General features: G+C 52.9%; 2 protein-coding genes across 2 annotated transcripts in view; both read right to left on the bottom strand.

Annotated features, from left to right (window-relative positions):
• LOC126062124 (leucine-rich repeat-containing protein 37A2-like) overlaps positions 1 to 16,354 on the bottom strand; it is a 289,138-nt gene extending 272,784 nt beyond the window's left edge. The window contains exon 1 of the mRNA XM_049859237.1: positions 16,264 to 16,354. Coding sequence (XP_049715194.1) covers positions 16,264 to 16,334 — 71 coding nt within the window. The 5' untranslated portion in view covers positions 16,335 to 16,354. The remainder of the gene's footprint in view (positions 1 to 16,263) is intronic.
• Positions 16,355 to 16,506: 152 nt separating this feature from the next.
• Positions 16,507 to 16,985, bottom strand: LOC126062128 (rho GTPase-activating protein 27-like). Its single transcript, XM_049859241.1, has one exon. The coding sequence runs from the start codon at positions 16,885 to 16,887 to the stop codon at positions 16,594 to 16,596; it is 294 nt and encodes a 97-aa protein (XP_049715198.1). The 5' UTR covers positions 16,888 to 16,985; the 3' UTR covers positions 16,507 to 16,593.
• Positions 16,986 to 18,318: the final 1,333 nt, after the last annotated feature.

The following is an 18,318-nucleotide window of genomic DNA, read 5'->3' as shown; positions in this document are numbered from 1 at the left end:
CTCCACAGTGGGTTCTGGGGATACAGTAAGCTCTAGGTCCAAAGGTTTAACTGTAACTCGCTTTGGAGGAGGTGTGGTCTCCTGCAGGGCTGTAGTATGTTGGACTTCTGGAATGGGTTCTGGAGATACAGTAGGCTCCAAATTCAAAGGCTGAACCGTGATTTGCTTTGGAAGAGGTGTGGCCTTCTCCAGGGCTGTAGAATGTTCAGTCTTTGAAGTGAATTCAGGCATTACTGTAAGTTCCAGGTCCAAAGTTTGATCTGTAACTTCAGTCAGGTTTGGATGCTGAGCCTGAACCTGGTCTGGAGGTGGTAATGTCACCTCGGGACGCTCTGGAGAAGAAGTTGTATTATTCTGCAGGACTGTAGAATATTCAGCCTCCATAGTGGGTTCTGGGGTTATGGTAAGCTCCAGGTCCACAGGTTTAACTGTGACGTTGGGTAAGTTTGAGTGCTGAACTTGATCCTGACCAGGAGGTGAAACTGTCGCCTCATGATGTGCTGGATGTTGAGCTACAACCCCCTTAGGAGGCTCTGGAGGCTGAGTTGGAGTCTCCTCCTTGGTTGGAGTATTGGGTTCTGGTGATATGGAAAGCTCCAAGTCCAAAGTTTGAATGGTGACTTGCTTTGTAGGAGGAACTGTGGTCTTCTGCAGGGTTGTAGAATATTCAGCCTCCGTAGTGGGTTCTGGAGATACGGTCAGCTCCAGGTCTACAGGTTTAACTGTGACCTTGGGCAAGTTGGAATGCTGAGCTTGGTCCTGTCCTGACGATAGAGTTGTCACTTCATGATTCACTAGAGGTTGAGCCACAACCTCCTTAGGAGGCTCTGGGGGCTGAGTTGGCGTCTCCTGTTTAATTGGAGAAGGTTCAACCTCCATATTAGGCTCTGGAGTTATAGTAAGTTCCAGGTCCAGTGGTTGAACTGTGACTTCAGTCAGGTGTGCCTTCTGAGCCTGTACCCGGTCCGGATGTAGAAGTGTCACCTCAGGGCACTTTGGAGAAGAAGCTGTAGTCTTCTGCAGGGGTGTAGAATGTTCAACCTGTATAGTGGGTCCTGGTGTTACGATAAGCTCCAGGTCCAAAGGTTGAACTGTACTTTCAGGCAGATTTGGATGCTGAGCCTGAAACTGGTCTGGATGTGGAATGGTCACCTCAGGACAAATTGGAGGAGAAGTCATAGTCCTCTGTGGGGTTGTAGAATGTTCAGCCTTCATAGTGTGTTCTGGAGTTATGGTAAGCTCCAGGTCCAAAGGCTGAGCTGTAATCTTGGGTAAGTTTAAATGCTGAGCTTGATATTGACCTGTTGGGGAAACTGTCACTTCATGAAGCACTGGAAGTTGAGCTGCACCCTCCTTAGGAGGCTCCAGAGGTTGAGCTGGGGTCACCTGTTGGGTTGTCGAAGAGTCCTCCACCTTAGGAGGTTCTGAAGAGTGTGCTGGAGCTCCCTGATGGACTGGAGAATGTTCTACCTCCTTAGGGGGTTCCGAAGGATGAACTGGGACCTCCTGCTGAGTTGGAGAAGGTTCAGCCTCCTTAGAAGGCTCAGATGTCTGAGGCGGAACCTCCTGCAGGGATGGAGGAGGCTCCACTTCCTTAGGAGGCTCTGGAGGTGAGGCTGGGGCTTCCTGTTGGCTTGGAGAAGGTTCAACCTCTTTAGGGGGTTCCGGAGGTCGGGAAGAGGCTGTATGCTGGACTGAAAATGGTTGCGTATACTCAAAGGGCTCTGGAGGTAGAGCTGGGGCCTCCTCCTGGACTGGAGAAGACCCTATGTCCTTAGGTACTTCTGAAGGTGCAGCTGGGATGTCCTGCTGCACTGAAGATGGTTGTACATTTGTAGGAGGTTCTTGAGGTGGAGTAGGAGCCTCCTGCTGGGATGGAGAAGGTTGGACTTCCTCAGAGGGCTCTGGGGGCTGAGATGGGGCCTCTTGCTGGATTGGAGAAGGTTCTACCTGCACAGGGGGCTCAAGAGACTGAGTTGGGTTCCCCTGCTGGGCTGGAGAAGGTTCAACTTCCTCAGAGGGCTCTGGAGGCTGAGATGAGGCCTCTTGAGGGATTGGAGAAGGTTCTACTTGCATAGGAGGCTCAGGAGACTGAGCTGGAGCCTCCTGCTGGGTTGGAGAAGGCTCAACCTTCTCAGGGGGCTCTGGACTCTGAAATGGGACTCCTTGCTGGTTTGGGGACATTTCCACCTGTGTAGTAGACTGCAGAGGCTGAGGTGGAGTCTCCTGCTGGACCAGAGAGGATTCTACTTCCTTCGGGGGCTCTGGACTAAGAGCTGGGGCCTCCTGCTGGGATGGAGAAAGTTCTGGTGGTATAGGGGACTCGGGAGACTGAACTGGGGCTTCCTGCTGGAATGGAGAAGGTTCAACCTTCTTGGGCGGCTCCGGAGTCTGAAATGGGGCCCCCTGCTGGTTTGGGGAAGTTTCCACCTGTGTAGGAGGCTCTGGAGGTGGAGGTGGGGTCACTTGCTGGAACACAGATGATTGTACTACCTCAGGGGGCTCAGGGGACTGAGCTGGTGCCTCCTGCTGGGGTGAAAAAGGTTCTTTCCCCTCAAAGGGCTCTGGAAGCTGAACTGGGGGTTTCTGCTGGACTGAAGATGGTTCAGCCTTTTCAGGGGGCTTTGGAGGCTGGGATGAAGCCTCTACTTGGGTTGAAAAAGGTCCAGTCTCTGTAGGGGGTTGTGAAGATATAGTAAGCTCCAGACTCAGAGGTTTTCCTGTGATATGGGGCAACGTTAGATGCTGAGCTTCACTCTGACCCGTGGGTGAAACTGTCACCTCATGATGCCCTGTATGTTGAGTTTCAACCTCTGTAGGGGGCTGTGAAGTCTCAGCTGGGTTCTCCTGTATGTTTGAAGGAGGTTCAAATTCCTCAAGTTGCTCAGGAGATTGAGTTGGGGCTTCCTGCTGGCCTGAAGGAAGTTGGACCTCTTCAGTGACATCTACAGGCTCTGTTGAGTCTTCCTGCTGGACTGGAGAAGGTCCAACCTCCGTAGAAGATTCTGCAGGCTGAGGTGGGGCCTCCTGCAGGGCCGGAGATGGTTCAACCTCCTCAGTGGACTCTGGAGACTGTGATGAGACCTCTTGCTGGTCTGGAGAAGGTACATCCTCTGTAGGAGGCTCCAGAGTTTGAGTTGGGGCCACCAGTTGGCTTGGAGAAGGTTCAACCTCAACAAGGTCCTCTGGAGATTGAGTTGTGGCCTCCTGCTGGTCTGGAGATGGTTGAACCTCTGTAGTGGTTTCTGTAATTATGGGAAGCTCCAGATACAGAGATTTAACTGTGACTTTGGCCAAAGGTGGGTGCTGAGTTTCACCTTGACCTGGAGGTGAAACTGTCATCTCATGATGCCCTGCTGGTTGAGTTACAACCTCTGTAGGGAACTCTGGAGGTTGAGCTAGGCCCTCTTGCAGGACCGGAGAAGGTTCAACCTCCTCAGAGGGCTCTGGACGTAGAGATGGGTCTTCCTGCTGGGTTGGAGAAGGCTCAGCCTCTTTAACCAGGTCTGGGAGCTGTGTTGGGTCATCCAGCCGAATGGGTAAATGTTCAACCTCCTCAAGGAGCTCTGGAGGCTGAGTTAGGTCCTCCTGGTGTGTTGCAGAAGTTTCACCCTTCTTATTGGGCTCTGGGGGCTGTGGCAGGTCCTCCTGCTCGACTGGTGAAGATTGAGAACCGTCAGGAGGATCTTGAAGTTGAACTGGGTACTCCTGCTGAACGGAAGAAAGCTCAATCTCCTTAGGTGGATCTGGAGGCAGAGCTAGGATTTGCTCCTTGGTTGAAAAGGGTCCAGCTTCCTCAGGGGACTCTGGAGGCTGAACTGGGGCATCCCGTTGTGTTGGATAATGCTCAACCACAGGTTTAGCTGATACATTAGGCAAGACTGAATGGTGAGCTTGAGGATGACCTAGAGGCTGAATTGTCACTCCATCATGCAATGAGGGTAGGGTTAAAACCTCATTTGGGGGCTCTGGAGGCTGAGCTGGGACCTCTAATTGGACTGGAGAAAGATTAACCTCCTCAGTGGGTTTTGGAGGCTTAGTTGTGTATTCCTGCTGGCTTGAAGAAGGTTTGACCTCCTCAGGAGGTTGAACTGAGGAAGGTTGCACCTTTTCAGGAGTCTCCGGAGGCTGAGCTGGGACCTCTTGCTGGGTTGGGCATGACTGAACCTCCTTAGTGGGTTCCGGAGTTAAGGTAAGCTGCAGATCAGCAGGTTTAACTGTAGCATTGGGTAAGTTTGAAAGGTAAGGTTGATTCTGACCTGGTGGTGGAACTTCATGATTTGTGGTAGTTTGAGTTATAACCTCCGTAGGAGGCTCTGGAGGTTTAGCTGGGGCCTCCTGCTGGAGTGGAGAAGGTTCCACCTCTTCAGGGAGCTCTGGAAGGGGAGCTGGGGCCTCCTGGTCAGTTGGAGGTTTAACCTCTTGGTGAGGTTTTGGGGGCTGTGCTGGGGCTTCCTGCTGCACTGGAGAAGGTTCGCCCTCCTCAGGGAGCTCTGGAGGTGGAGCTGGGGCCTCCTGTTCTGTTGGAGGTTGAATTTCTTCAAGGGGCCTTGGAGGCTCAGCTGGAAATTCCTGCTGGTTTGGAGAAGGCTCAATACCCTCAGAGGGCTTTGGAGGCTGTGCTAGGACTTCCTGCTGCACTGGAGACGGTTCACCCTCCTCAGGGAGCTCTGGAGGTGGAACTGGGGCCTCTTGCTCAGTTGGAGGTTTGACCTCTTGGGGACGATTTGGAGGCTGAGCTGGAGCCTCCTGCTGGAGTGGAGGAGGCTCAACTTCCTCAGAGTGTTTCGGAGGCTGTACTGGGGCTTCCTCCTGGACTGGAGAAAGTTCAACTTCCTCAGAGGGCTTTGGAGGCTGAGCTGGAGCCTCCTGATGGCCTGGAGAAGGCTCAACCTCGTGGGGAGGCTTTGGAAGGTGAGCTGGAGCTTCCTGCTGAACTGGAGGAGGTCCAACCTCCTCAGAGGGCTTTGGAGGCTGAGCTGGGGCCTCATGCTGAACTGGGTGAGGTTCAACCTCCTCAGAGGGCTTTGGAGGCTGAGCTGGAGCTTCCTGCTGAACTGGGTAAGGTTCAACCTCCTCAGAGGGCTTTGGAGGCTGTGCTGCAGCTTCCTGCTGGGCTGGAGGAGGTTCGACTCCCTCAGGGGGCTTTGGAGGCTGAGCAGGAGCCTCCTGATGGCCTGGAGAAGGTTCAGCCTCATGGGAAAGCTTTGGAGGCTGAGCTGGAGCCTCCTGATGGCCTGGAGAAGTTTCGTCCTCATGGGGAGGCTTTGGAAGGTGAGCTGGAGCTTCCTGATGAACTGGAGGAGGTTCGATCTCCTCAGAGGGCTTTGGAGGCTGAGCTGGAGCCTCCGGCTGAACTGGACAAGGTTCCACTTCCTCAGAGGGCTTTGGAGGCTGAGCTGGGGCTTCCTGCTCGGTTAGAGGAGGTTCGACTCCCTCAGAGGGCTTTGGAGGCTGAGCAGGAGCCTCCTGATGGCCTGGAGAAGGTTCAACCTCATGGGGAGGCTTTGGAGGCTGAGCTGCGGCTTCCTGCTGGGTTGGAGGAGGTTTGACTCCCTCAGAGGGCTTTGGAGGCTGAGCTGGAGCCTCCTGCTGGAGTGGAGGAGGTTCAACTTCCGCAGAGGGCTTCAGAGGCTCTGCTGGGGCTTCCTCCTGGACTGGAGAAAGTTCCACTTGCTCAGAGGGCTTTGGAGGCTGAGGGGCAGCGTTCTGATGGCCTGGAGAAGGTTCAATGTCATGGGGAGGCTTTGGAAGGTGTGCTGGAGCTTCCTGCTGAACTGGGTAAGGTTCATCCTCCTCAGAGGGCTTTGGAGGCTGAGCTGGAGCCTCCTGCTGAACTGGGTAAGGTTCAACCTCCTCAGAGGGATTTGGAGGCTGTGCTGCAGCTTCCTGCTGGGTTGGAGGAGGTTGAACTCCCTCAGAGGGCTTTGGAGGCTGAGCTGGAGACTCCTGATGGCCTGGAGAAGGTTCAACCTCATGGGGAGGCTTTGGAGGCTGAGCTGCGGCTTCCTGCTGGGTTGGAGGAGGTCTGACTCCCTCAGAGGGCTTTGGAGGCTGAGCTGGAGCCTCCTGCTGGACTGGAGGAGGTTGAACTTCCTCAGAGGGCTGTGGAGGCTGAGCTGCAGCTTCCTGCTGGGTTGGAGGAGGTTCGACTCCCTCAGAGGGCTTTGGAGGCTGAGCAGGAGCCTCCTGATGGCCTGGAGAAGGTTCAACCTCATGGGAAGGCTTTGCAGGGTGAGCTGGAGACTCCTGCTGGAGTGGAGGGGGTTCAACTTCCTCAGAGGGCCTTGGAGGCCGTGCTGAGGCTTCCTCCTGGACTGGAGAAAGTTCAACTTCCTCAGAGGGCTTTGGAGGCTGAGCTGGAGCCTCCTGATGGCCTGGAGAAGGCTCAATCTCGTGGGGAGGCTTTGGAAGGTGAGCTGGAGCTTCCTGCTGTACTGGAGGAGGTTCAACCTCCTCAGAGGGCTTTGCAGACTGAACTGGGGCCTCCGGCTGAACTGGGTAAGGTTCAACCTCCTCAGGGGGCTTTGGAGGCTGAGCTGGGGCCTCCTGCTGACCTGGGTAAGGTTCAACCTCCTCAGGGGGCTTTGAAGGCTGAGCTGCGGCTTCCTGCTGGGTTGGAGGAGGTTTGACTCCCTCAGAGGGCTTTGGAGGCTGAGCTGGAGCCTCCTGCTGGACTGGAGGAGGTTGAACTTCCTCAGAGGGCTGTGGAGGCTGAGCTGCAGCTTCCTGCTGGGTTGGAGGAGGTTCGACTCCCTCAGAGGGCTTTGGAGGCTGAGCAGGAGCCTCCTGATGGCCTGGAGAAGGTTCAACCTCATGGGAAGGCTTTGCAGGGTGAGCTGGAGACTCCTGCTGGAGTGGAGGGGGTTCAACTTCCTCAGAGGGCCTTGGAGGCCGTGCTGAGGCTTCCTCCTGGACTGGAGAAAGTTCAACTTCCTCAGAGGGCTTTGGAGGCTGAGCTGGAGCCTCCTGATGGCCTGGAGAAGGCTCCACCTCATGGGGAGGCTTTGGAAGGTGAACTGCAGTTTCCTGCTGAACCGGAGGAGGTTCAACCATCTCAGAGGGCTTTGGAGGCTGAGCAGGAGCCTCCTGAAGGCCTGGAGAAGGTTCAACCTCATGGGAAGGCTTTGCAGGATGAGCTGGAGCCTCTTGCTGGACTGGAGGGGGTTCAACTTCCTCAGAGGGCTTTGGAGGCTGTGATGGGGCTTCCTCCTGGACTGGAGAAAGTTCAACTTCCTCAGAGGGCCTTGGAGGCTGAGCTGCAGCCTCCTGATGGCCTGGATAAGGTTCAGCCTCCTGGGGAGGCTTTGGAAGGTGAGCTGGAGCTTCCTGCTGGACTGGAGGAGCTTCAACCTCCTCAGAGGGCTTGGGAAGCTGAGCTGGAGCCTCCTGCTGGACTGGAGGAGCTTCAACCTCCTCAGAGGGCTTGGGAAGCTGAGCTGGAGCCTCCTGCTGGACTGGAGGAGCTTCAAACTCCTCAGAGGGCTTTGGAGGCTGAGCTGCGACTTCCTGCTGGTTTGGAGGAGGTTTGACTCCTTCGGAGGGCTTTGGAGGCTGAGCAGGAGCCTCCTGATGGCCTGGAGAAGGTTCAACCTCATGGGAAGGCTTTGCAGGGTGAGCTGGAGCCTCCTGCTGGGCTGGAGGAGCTTCAACCTCCTCAGAGGGCTTTGGAAGCTGAGCTGGAGCCTCCTGCTGGACTGGAGGAGCTTCAACCTCCTCAGAGGGCTTTGGAGGCTGTGCTGGGATTTCCTGCTGGGCTGGAGGAGGTTGGACTCCCTCAGAGGGCTTTGGAGGCTGAGCTGGAGCTTCCTGCTGCACTGGAGAAGCCTCAAACTCCTCAGGTTGCTCTGGTGGCAGACCTGGGGTCTCCTCATGTATTGAAGGTTTAACCTCCTGGGGAGGCTTCAGAGACTGGGCTATGGCTTCCTGCTGCATTGGAGAAGGCTCAACCTCGTGAGATGGCTCTGGAGGCAGAGCTGGGGACTCCTGCTGGACTGGAGAAGTTCCACCTTCCTCTAGAGGCTTTGGAGGTAGTGCTGGGGCTTCCTGCTGGACTGGGGAAGGTTCAACTTCCTCGGGGGTCTCTGGAGTCTGAGCTGGGGTCTGCTGCTGGGTTGGAGAAGGTTTAACCTCCTGTGGAAGCATTGGAGGCTGCGCTGGGACTTCCTGCTGGACTGAAGAAGAGGCAACCTCCTCTGGGCTCTGTGGAGGCAGAGCTGGGGCCTCCTCCTGGGTGGGAGAAGCTTCAACTTCTTCGGTAGCATTCGAAGGCTGCACTGGGGCATCCTGCTGACCTAGAGAAGGTTCGACCTCCTCAGAGGGCTTTGGAGGCTGAACTGGGGCTTCTCCCTGGACTGGAGAAGGTTTAACTTCCTCTAGAAGCTTTGGAGGGTGAGCTGGGCCTTCCTGCAGGCCCGGAGAAGCTTCAACCTCCTCAGAGGGCTTTGGAAGCTGAGCTGGAGCCTCCTGCTGGACTGGAGAAGGCTCAATTTCAACCTCCTCAGGTAGCTCTGGAGGTGGAGCTGGAGCCTCCTGCTGTGCTGGAGAAGCTTCGACCTCCTGGGGTGGCGTTGGAGGCTGAGCTGGGGCCTCCTGCTGGCTTGAAGAAGGTTTAACCTCCTGGGGAGGCTTTGGAGGCTGTGCTGGGGCCTCCTGCTGAGTTGGACATGATTGAACCTTCTTCATACGCTCTGGGGTTAAGGTAAGCTCCATATCCACTGGTTGAATTGTGATATTGGACAAGGTTGAATGGTGAGTTTGATTCTGACCTGGAGGTCGAAGACTCACCTCATGAGGCCCTGAAGTCTGAGGTATAACCGCATTAGGTGGCGTTAGAGGCTGAGTCTGGGCCTCCTGCTGGGCTAGAGAAGGTTCATTCTCGTCAGGTGCCTCTGGGGTCTGAACTGGGGTCTCCTGCGGTCTAGGAAAACGCTCTTCTACCTTAGGGGCCTCTGGAAGCCGTGTTGGGGCCCCTTGCTGGACTGGCGATTCGGGTGGGAAATCAGGGGAGGGCAAAGACCGGGGTTCGGTCAGCCCTGGGGGGTCAGAATTCAGCCGGACCAGGTTCCGGGCCCACCTTGGAACAGGTGGCGCCTGGACCAGCAGCCACAGTAGTTGCAGCATGAGGAGGACCCGTGGGTCCCAGAAGCGCAACCGGGACATGACACGCGGAGGGTACGGGGCGCCGCGCTCTTAGCCGGAGCCGAACCGTTATGACCGACTGAGACACACGCGCACGGTTACCCACCGCGCGCCCCACCCTTTATTTATGATGACACCTTTGTTTACGCACCAGCTTTATTGAGGTGCGTCAGAGACCAGGCCCAAGCCACTATGGCGAGCCCTTTTCCTAGAATCACCGCGGCCCAGGCTTCCCTTCTCCTGCAGAGCTGACAGGATTTCACGTCCCCTCCCTCATCCTTCCCCTCAAAGCAGGGGAGGGTTAGGGCTCTTTCTGTCCCCCCTCCCTGCCCTCAGCTTCCAGCCTCAGGGACAGAGAGCTTCACCAGCCTCTCTGCACAGTCAAAAGTGCTAGTCAGTTTCTGGCAGCCAGACCTCTTCTTCCTCCAAACTGAAATCGAGACATTCTTCCACTCTGTGGCAGAACTGCTTTCAAGAAAAGCACCTGACCTACAAAATGAACGCTATTCAGTGTGGCCAGGAAGGGAGGGAACACACATTAAAGTTATTTTACTCTAAAAGGCTGCTATTTCCTCAACCCTCCGTATCCTCTTTGTTCCATATTTGGTTATTAACTCACCACTCTATCAGGTAGGGGCTACCACTAATCAGTGAGGATGCCAAACTGTCTGTAGGAAGGCCTTAGGGAGTGGGCAGTTTGGTCTGAGAGTGAGGGACTGAATCCGAGTGCACAGCACTTTACATTGGCATGGAAAAACTTGCCCAACCCACCTTGACTCAACAAGGCCATTAATACAGAAAAAGTAACAACCCCACTTTTCAGAGGTCCACCTTTGCCTACAAGGAGAAGGATGTTAAAGTCAGCATGTTAAAGGTTTCTCTTGAAATACTGTAACCAACACCCATTTGTTTCCTTTATAGCCCTCCGTATAATCTTTTATTTTCTTATTTATTTGCTAGCACGACCCCTAGCATGTAAACTCCGAGACAGGGAGGCTTTATCGTGTTATTCCCAGTGCCTAGCATATGGCTTGGCACATAGTCATGGTTTTAAAATTGAACCGACTTCAAGATTGGTCTCATAAGGGGGGATCTTTTGTTTTATTCAGGCTTCTGAAATCTTTAGCACCGGCGTTGAATCCCTTCCTCTTATATTTAACAGGAAGCTAGACTTTTTTCCTTCCAAATTTGTTGTTGAGAGTATACATTGCAAAGGATAAACTAATCCAACACTTTCTACATGTACCATTTAGTGACACTGATTATATTCTTCAAGTTGTGCAACCATTCTCACCCTCCTTTTCTGAGTTGTTCCTCCCTTATTAACTTTACCTCACTGCACCCTAAGGCTCCTATCTAATCTTTCAACTTGCTGTTGTCAACTTGATTCCATATAGGTAGTTCTTATACAAGCATAATGGTCAAGGCAGGCCCTTTTTTACTATTTATGCTGAACTACTCTTCGGTTTTAGGAGACTCAGGGGACATTTTTTGTTCAACATTTAAAGATTATCTCAGGGCAATAGTTTCAGGGTTCATCCAGCCTCCATGGCTCCAGAAAGTCTAGAGTCCCTGAGAATTTGAAATGCTGTTCTGCATCTTCCCCCTTTGGATCAGGATTCTTCTGCAGAATCTTTGATCAAACTCTTCAGTAATGGTAGCCAGGCATCATCCAGTCCTTCTGGTGTCCCAGCAAAGGAGGCAGAAAATGGAGGCAATTAGCCACACATTCCATATCCTCCTCCTATTCCTGACTCTCCTTCTTCCTCTGTTGCTCCAGGTGAGTGGAGACCAATTGTTGTGCCTTGGATGGCTGCTTGCAAGCTTTTAAGGCCCCGGGCACTATGCAGTGAACTAGGAGGAACAACAGAGCACTAAATATGCTATTAGGCCAATTAACTAGGATGTCCCATGAAAAACATGACCCTAAACCTCCAAACCAAGAAACCAAATTCCCTGAGGTTTTTGGCTGTACATAAGCAGCCTCAGCAGCTCCTCTTTCTTCTTCTTCTTGTTTTTGTCATTGTTGTAAATACATCCATAACACAACTTCTGCCAGTTCAACTTTTTACAGGTGTACAACTTACTGACGGCAGTTACAGTAATCGGGTGTGTAACCCTACCCTGAATCAATGTGATTTAGGAAGGTAGACTTCTTAAAGCCCAGTCGTGGATAAACCTGAAGTTCCCTTGACTGGGTTTTCTTTAAATCAATTAAAATAATTATTTTACTGGGAAAAACCTTCAAATACTTTTTCAGAAGGGAATGACCTCCTCTTTCTCTACGTTCTTCTCTTCAAATCAAAACACTTTGCAACTTTGGGGTGAACTAAATAATCAAACACCTAGCCCCCAAATTAAGTTCCCGTTGATCCAGGTCCATGAAACACATCTTCCTGCTCCTAACTTTTTTATTATTATTATCACTATTTTTAAAGAAAACATCTCACAGGTAGTAAAGTTGTTTTAGAAACTACCTTGGCAGCTTAATGCCTAAGCTGGGGCATTCATATCACAGATCTGCAAAAGGGTTCTTCAGCCAGCTTCCCAGGCGCTCACTCGATCCGAAGTCAGCGCTGCAGCTCTCACTTTCCTCCTCGGGGGGCCAATCTACAGACTGGAATCATACATCCTCAGAGCTGGGGGTCCTCCCAGAGTGGGAGAGGGACCCGAAATGCCCTCCCAGCAAGCCAGGCCAGAAGACCCCCAGACGGAGAGGAAGCTTTTTCCTTTCCTTACCCTGGTTAACTCCCCTCGCGGCCACCAGGGACCCTCAGAGCATTCGCTTTCCTTGACGCATGGAGCCCCTCGTATGTTGTAGACAGCCATGCTATTCTCCCCCACCCTTTCCTACCCTGGCTACCCCTACCCACCTCCCAGTTCTGGCCTCTTCTTCCTCCCAGTTCTGGCCTCTTCTTCTCGTATCTTCTTCAGCCCCACTGTACACACTCCACTAAGTCAACATTCCTCAGTATGTGGCTCCCAGTTCTGAGTTTGGGATTCCAGCTGGGGCCAGAGCACTGCTACCAACCGCCCCAGCATCACCTCCCTAGATCTGAATTCCTACCTCTATTAATACAGTCAAATTCTGTACTCACTGTTGGCTCATGGGGAATTAGCGGTCAAAAAGACCCCGGTTGATTTTTGGATAAATAGCGGTCAGAGTGGGCCTGCTCCGTTTCCGCTTATGCAATTGATTTTTTAAAGCTAAAAGATGGTGGACACAAATTCAGATTTTGTCTTCTAGTCTCAGCTGTCATTCCGGCCTGAGGCTGTTTCTCGGGGTATTTACTTTCTTCCTGCCTCCCTTGAAATGGCAAATTCCTCTGTTACCATCTAACGGTTGGAAGAAAAAAAGGTGCACAACTTCCAGAGCCAAGATGCAGGAATCTTATTCCAGTGACAGACAGAACGTTTGTCTTTGAAGCAAATTACACAAAGAAGAGATTAACTCTTTAACTCAGTAATCAATGAAAGTTTTGTGATTTGAACAGCGAGAAACCTAATTCTTTGTTTTATATGCTAGTTAATATTAAAGCTCTTCAAAATCTCATAAATTAAACCATTAAACTTTAGTCAGACAGATAAAACTTTTGAAAGGGAAAAGATAACTAATTTCTTTCCCTTTTACACTTCTGGAACTGTTACTTTTGCTTTAAGACGAAATTCTTATTCTTATTTTCTACACAAGCTGCACTGGTCTCTTTCTAAAGGGGTGAGGGACTTTCTGCACTCCTGTGGCCTTGGTCTCCTACCTTTTTTTTGTTTTCTTGGGGGATGGCCTTTAGCCTATAAGGCAGCAGTTAGGAAGGCTGCCTGACAATTGGGTCTGTAAATCTTTTTCCTTATCTCAGTTAGAGTATGCTTGGCAGGCCAGTCTCAGTAGCCGAGAGATTTTTAACCCTATACTTCCTTCTTTTTCTGAAGCTTTCTTTTTCTTTAATTGATCGTAAGAAAAGAATTGTCAGTGTTTAAGAATGCACCCTACGGTGAATCTCCTGGTATGGGCTCTTGATTTTTCATTGAATCTAATTAAATGTTCCCAAGAACCTAGCTTTTTATTTTTAAGGGTAGTTGATACCCCTAGCTTTTTCTTTTAGTCTGTAGGAATTTATTTGTGTCTCATGTGGCAGCCAAGGATTTTCTCAGGTCTGGGAGAGAACCTCTCTATTTTTTTTTTTTTTTTTTTTCAGCCCAATCAATAAGTTCTCAGGAGTCTCTGTAAGTGTGTTTAATTTAACCTAAATTTTTTCACCAATTAATTTATATGCATTACACATAAATGACACATAAGACACAGACAGAGGCAACGAAGATAGCCTTCAAGTCTGAACCTCTCAGACAGCACTGGTCATGCATAAAATTCACACATAAGACGAACAGGCAAACAGAGAGCGCTGGGACCAGACAAGCCACAACGGGAGAGGGGAAATGAGGATGGTTTTAGTGAGGTCCAACACATTACTAGGAATATCTGAATCTCCACCACAGTCCTCCAGATGCCTCTTATCCCCAGTACCAGATGGGGGTGCTTCAATCTCTCAGTCTAAACAGATAGAGATGTCTACATCCACTCACCAGAACCAGGGTGCACAAACCAGAGCCAGACAACATCTAGATAGACAAAACTGACAGCTGTTATTACACCTGCCCAAACTCTAGAGTCACCAAGAGTCCCTCTTTGAAATCACAAATGCAATAATGGGCCTGAACTGGTAGAAACGCACTAACTGGGCAAAACGCCAGGACTATCACCCACCAGCTGGCACTTAATCAAAAGGAAAAGAAAATGGAGAGGAAAGTGAGGGAGAGAAAGAGGAGAGTCAACTATCAGTTCTCCAGAGTATATCAAGTCTAACAGATCTTGGAGTGTTTCTCCCCCTTACCGCAGACCACACCAGATCTAATGAATCTTGGGGTGACCCCCTCACCTCAGAAGCCAAGTCTGCATCGAGGGAAATCACTCCATTCTTGAGACTCCCTGGATTGTGCAGGTCTGGGCAGGCAGCTTTTCAACTCAATCTGGGAAGTGTATCTATTAAGCTCGCCTGCTTTACCAGGTTTACCAGATCTGGGGGCCAAGCCCCTCATGGTAAATGTTGGGTCAGGACTCTCAGGCTCAGGAAAAACAGGTCAAGACAGAGAGAAATATCCTTGTTCTTACGGAAATTCGGATGAGAGGAGTAGGCATGGAGATCTAATCACCAGAGGGAGGGACACAGGACAGGTGGTGTCCTGGCAGCTGCTTGTCTGTCTGTCAGGGTTTAGTAGGTCTCCTTATCTGCCCCCACACCCAGGTCTGAGGAAAAAAATCAGTCCTGCCCTGATTGCCAAATTCTGTTACAGGGCAAGGCTTCCCAGCACGAGACGAAGCCCTGCCTAGGTTCTTACCTTCTTCTGACCAAGAATGACCAGGAGAGGCTGAGAGGTTCCACACGAACTAAGGTTTATTAGTGATAGAAAGAAAGTAAAGGGCTCACAAGGGAGAGAGGGAGAGGGGTTTCCACCTATGCTAGCCTCCAGTCTCTCACTGGACAAAGAATTTCTTAGGGCTTATAAATGCATTAGAAAGGCATTAAATTTATTCATTAGATGGGTGGAGATTTCTAGGGGAAGGGGAGGGATTATGGAAATCACATGCGGGCGCAGTTAGAATTCAAGATGGGCTTCCTGGCAGAGGTTGCTGGAACTAACATGGAGTCCATCACAAAGGCTGCTGGGATTTCAAACAGAACTTATTCTGGGATGTTGTGCATGCGTGATGCCTCTGGATCTTGCTTTGAGCCTTGGCGAGGGGTCCCTGTTCATGTTTGTCTCATGTGAAGGGTCGTTCATAGGCCTCGTTGATCTTACTGCACACACTCTGCACCTGACCAGGCCTTGAAAAACAACTCAGAAGGATTATCCCTGATTTGTGCCTGGTCAAGCACACAGGGCCTTGAAATATAGCCCCTTATCTTGTCTAAGCACCTAGTTTGTTAATCACAAGTAGTTTTCTGGTGCCAGCAGCAGAAGTTATATGGTGGTCTGCACTTAGGTTTAGATTCAGAGACTAATTAGAGCTGGTCAAGCACACAGGGCCTTGAAATGTAGCCCTTATTTAATTCAGTCAGCCCGATCTCTTCTCTGTCTTACATACACCCACCCTGTGCTATGTAATGCTCTGGCTGGGCTTGGGGCAGCATCCTGTAATTACACTCAGTTGCATTTCTGCACCCCATTCATTTCTCAGTCTGTCATACACTGGTGGCTTGTGTGTTGCTGTGATGCTGGAAGCTATGCCACTGGTATTTCAGATATCAGTAGATTCAGCTGTGGTGGACAGGTTTCAGTGGAGCCGCCACACTAAGAAGGAGTAGGAAGGAAGGCCTGGCGATCTGCTTGCAAAATTTTACCAACGAAAGCCCTATGGATTACAACAGACTGTTGCCCAACACTGTGCTGGAAGACGAGCCCCTAGGTTGAAAGCACTAAAAATACACAGTGGCCACTACAACGGACTCCATCATACCCACAATACTGAAGATGTGACAGGGCTAGGCAGCTTTCAGTTCTGTTTGTACATGGGGTCCCTGGCAGTTGGAGCTGACTCAGGTGAAGCTAACAACAGCATTTCCGCAGCAAAACATGAATATTCATAATAATTGGGATAAACAAAGATGATCCAGGGCTTGCAGGGAGCTCTGGTGGTTCAGTGGTTGAGCGCTCTAAAGCTAACGGAAAACGTGGGCGGTTCAAAGCTACCAGGCACTCTTCGAGGAGAGAAGTGACAGTCTGTTTCCGTAAAGATTACAGCCTAGGAAACCCTATGGGGGCAGTTTTCTACGGTGTCCTGTGGGGTCGCTATTAGTGTGAATCCACTCGAGGGCACCTGGTTTGGGTATCGATGACATCGCAACAGTTCAAGTCAAATTTTGCCACCAATCGAGTTACAAAAAACCTTTGGCCTCCCAGAGTTTTGGCATTTTGGACATGCATCATCTGCATTGTGAGTCTGGTTTGGGGGCTGAGGAAGGTGAGGCCCGGTACCCGGTGTGAACAAATTGATCCAGGGGACACTGGGTGTCAAGCCCCACACTAAGCGGGTCTCCTTGCACTCCTACTCCTCGCCTGGTGACGCACCTGGTCCGGGTGCTCCTCCTGCGGCGGCCCAGGCACGTCCTGGATGGCCTTGCTGATGTTTTCTGGGCCATTGCTCGCCAGGCACCGCGGACACACCCAGGAGCCCGCCACCTGCAGGCCCTGGAGCTGCCCGCGCTCCGGAGGAGGCCGGCAGGGGCGCAGCGGCAGGAGCCAGGTAGTCCAGGGACTGGGCGGGCCGCACAGGCGCAGGGGGCCCCAGGTACAGGCAGGCAGGCCCGGCGACAGTTTGTCGCGCTGGGCGCCACAGGGAGCGTGCGCGGCGCGGTGGCTCGGTGGGGGCGCCGTCGGGGTCCGAAGGCGTCGGCGCGCTCAGGAACCGGTAGTCGTAGGCGAGCGGCTCTGGGCTGTGGGCCCGCGTGGGGCGTTGGCGGGGCGGACAGCAGCGGGGCCGCCGAGCGGCGACAGCTCACGCACGCACTGCGCGCGCAGATAGAAGGGGCGCCCGCCGGGCTCGCGCCTTAGGTGCCACCAGGGCTCCGTACTGTGGCTCAGCAGCTGGTAGCGCTCGTTGGGCTGGATGGCGACGCGGCGCCCATCCTTGGCGGTGTACTCAAAGGGGTGCTCCACCAACAGGTACATGTCCCCCTCGACGTCGGCCGCCATCGCCGCCTGGGCGCTTCCCTGAGGGCAGCAAGGTGGGGCGGGGTGGGGGAGGACATGGAGGTCAAGGCTGCGGAGCAGGGAAGAGCACCGCAGGGGGTGGGAGGAGGCCTGGGTTCGAATCCAGGTCCTGGACTTACCCTGTGCGCCCGGGACTCCGTTTCCCTATCCCTAAATTGGGGGCCTCGACAAGAAAATCTCGAAGGCTCCGGTTCTTACACTCCATGATGGACTAACAACACCCCGTTCATTCTGTGGCGTTGGTTATGACATTCGAGCCTCGCTTGTGTCCCGTGGTGGGAAGGTTGGGGGTAATACTGCTCCAGCTGTACTGCCAGGGAGCCTTGGGCTCAAAGAGTTGGGGTGATCGACAGCACAGTTGCCTAAAAACTGACTGGGCCTCAGTGTCCCCGTCTGTAAGGTGGAAAGAACTGTCCATTGCCTGCAGCTCCTGCTGCCCGCTGGTCCCGCCTCCTGGAGTCCGCAGGGAGTCCTCGGACGGCCCCGCAGCGCCCCCTGCCGCCAGGAGTCTGAGGACGCAACTTGGCGGGTCAGGGCCTAGGCGCGGGCTCTGGGGGCGGCTCCCTGTCCGCTCTGCCCCTGAGATACCCCTGTCCGGCTTAGTCCCAGGGTCAGGGCGGCAGGGCTGCATCTGCCAAGGCGGGGAAACCGGTTCTCTGGGTTTCTCCTCCCCTACCTAGCAGCCTCGCCGCATACGTGAACACGGTGCCCGGCCCGCCTAGACAGAACCGAGCCGCCCCTGCTCTCTAGTCCCACCTCTGCTCCCATCCTGCCCGGTAATGCCTACATGCCCCATGAGAGTGACCCCTAGAAAATGGACTTTGTGACAGTGACTACCCATGCGGCGACACCCCCCTTTCCACCCCTTAAAAATCAAACCCACAGCTGTCGAATGAATTCCGACTCATAGCGACCGCCAGGATCCTCCAAAGTTCTCCAGCAGTGAACACAAGTCCCGCCACTCCAAGGCTGCCCCAGCCCTGCTCCTAGTGGATCGGGGGAGGGAACAGAGCCTCACTGTAAATCTGCCTGCGTTCCCATCAGAAGGAGGCTTGAAGTGGCTGTCACTTCAAGCTCTTCCACTGCCCACACCTTCTCTGGTCCCAAAATGTTGCCAGGGACCAGCAGCCTAAATCCAGGCCGCCTGAGGAAGCTGAGGGACCCCAGGAACAGGGTCAGCGCGCGTCGTGATCCCTCTCTGCTCATTCTCAAGCTTTCCTCCATGCGGGGAAGGGGCGTAAATCGAGTCACCGCGCACACTGAGTCCCGGAGCCAACAAGTCCCAAGGCAGAGGACATCCCCTCACACCACCTCACCCGGGAACCCAGGACGCGCACTCACTTGGGCAGGGCCGAACTCAGGGTTCCCATGAACTGGGTGGGGGGAGCTGGGGGGTGGATACAGGTTAGGTCC

This window comes from Elephas maximus, chromosome 19 (genome assembly GCF_024166365.1).
Source record: "Elephas maximus indicus isolate mEleMax1 chromosome 19, mEleMax1 primary haplotype, whole genome shotgun sequence".
In the NCBI taxonomy this organism is placed as follows: Eukaryota; Metazoa; Chordata; class Mammalia; order Proboscidea; family Elephantidae; genus Elephas; species Elephas maximus.
This window is presented reverse-complemented; position numbering and strand designations above follow the sequence as displayed.

Coding starts and splice junctions, on each gene's coding strand:
- LOC126062128 (XM_049859241.1), bottom strand. CDS start 16,887: ATGGCGGCCGACGTCGAGGGGGACATGTACCTGTTGGTGGAGCACCCC.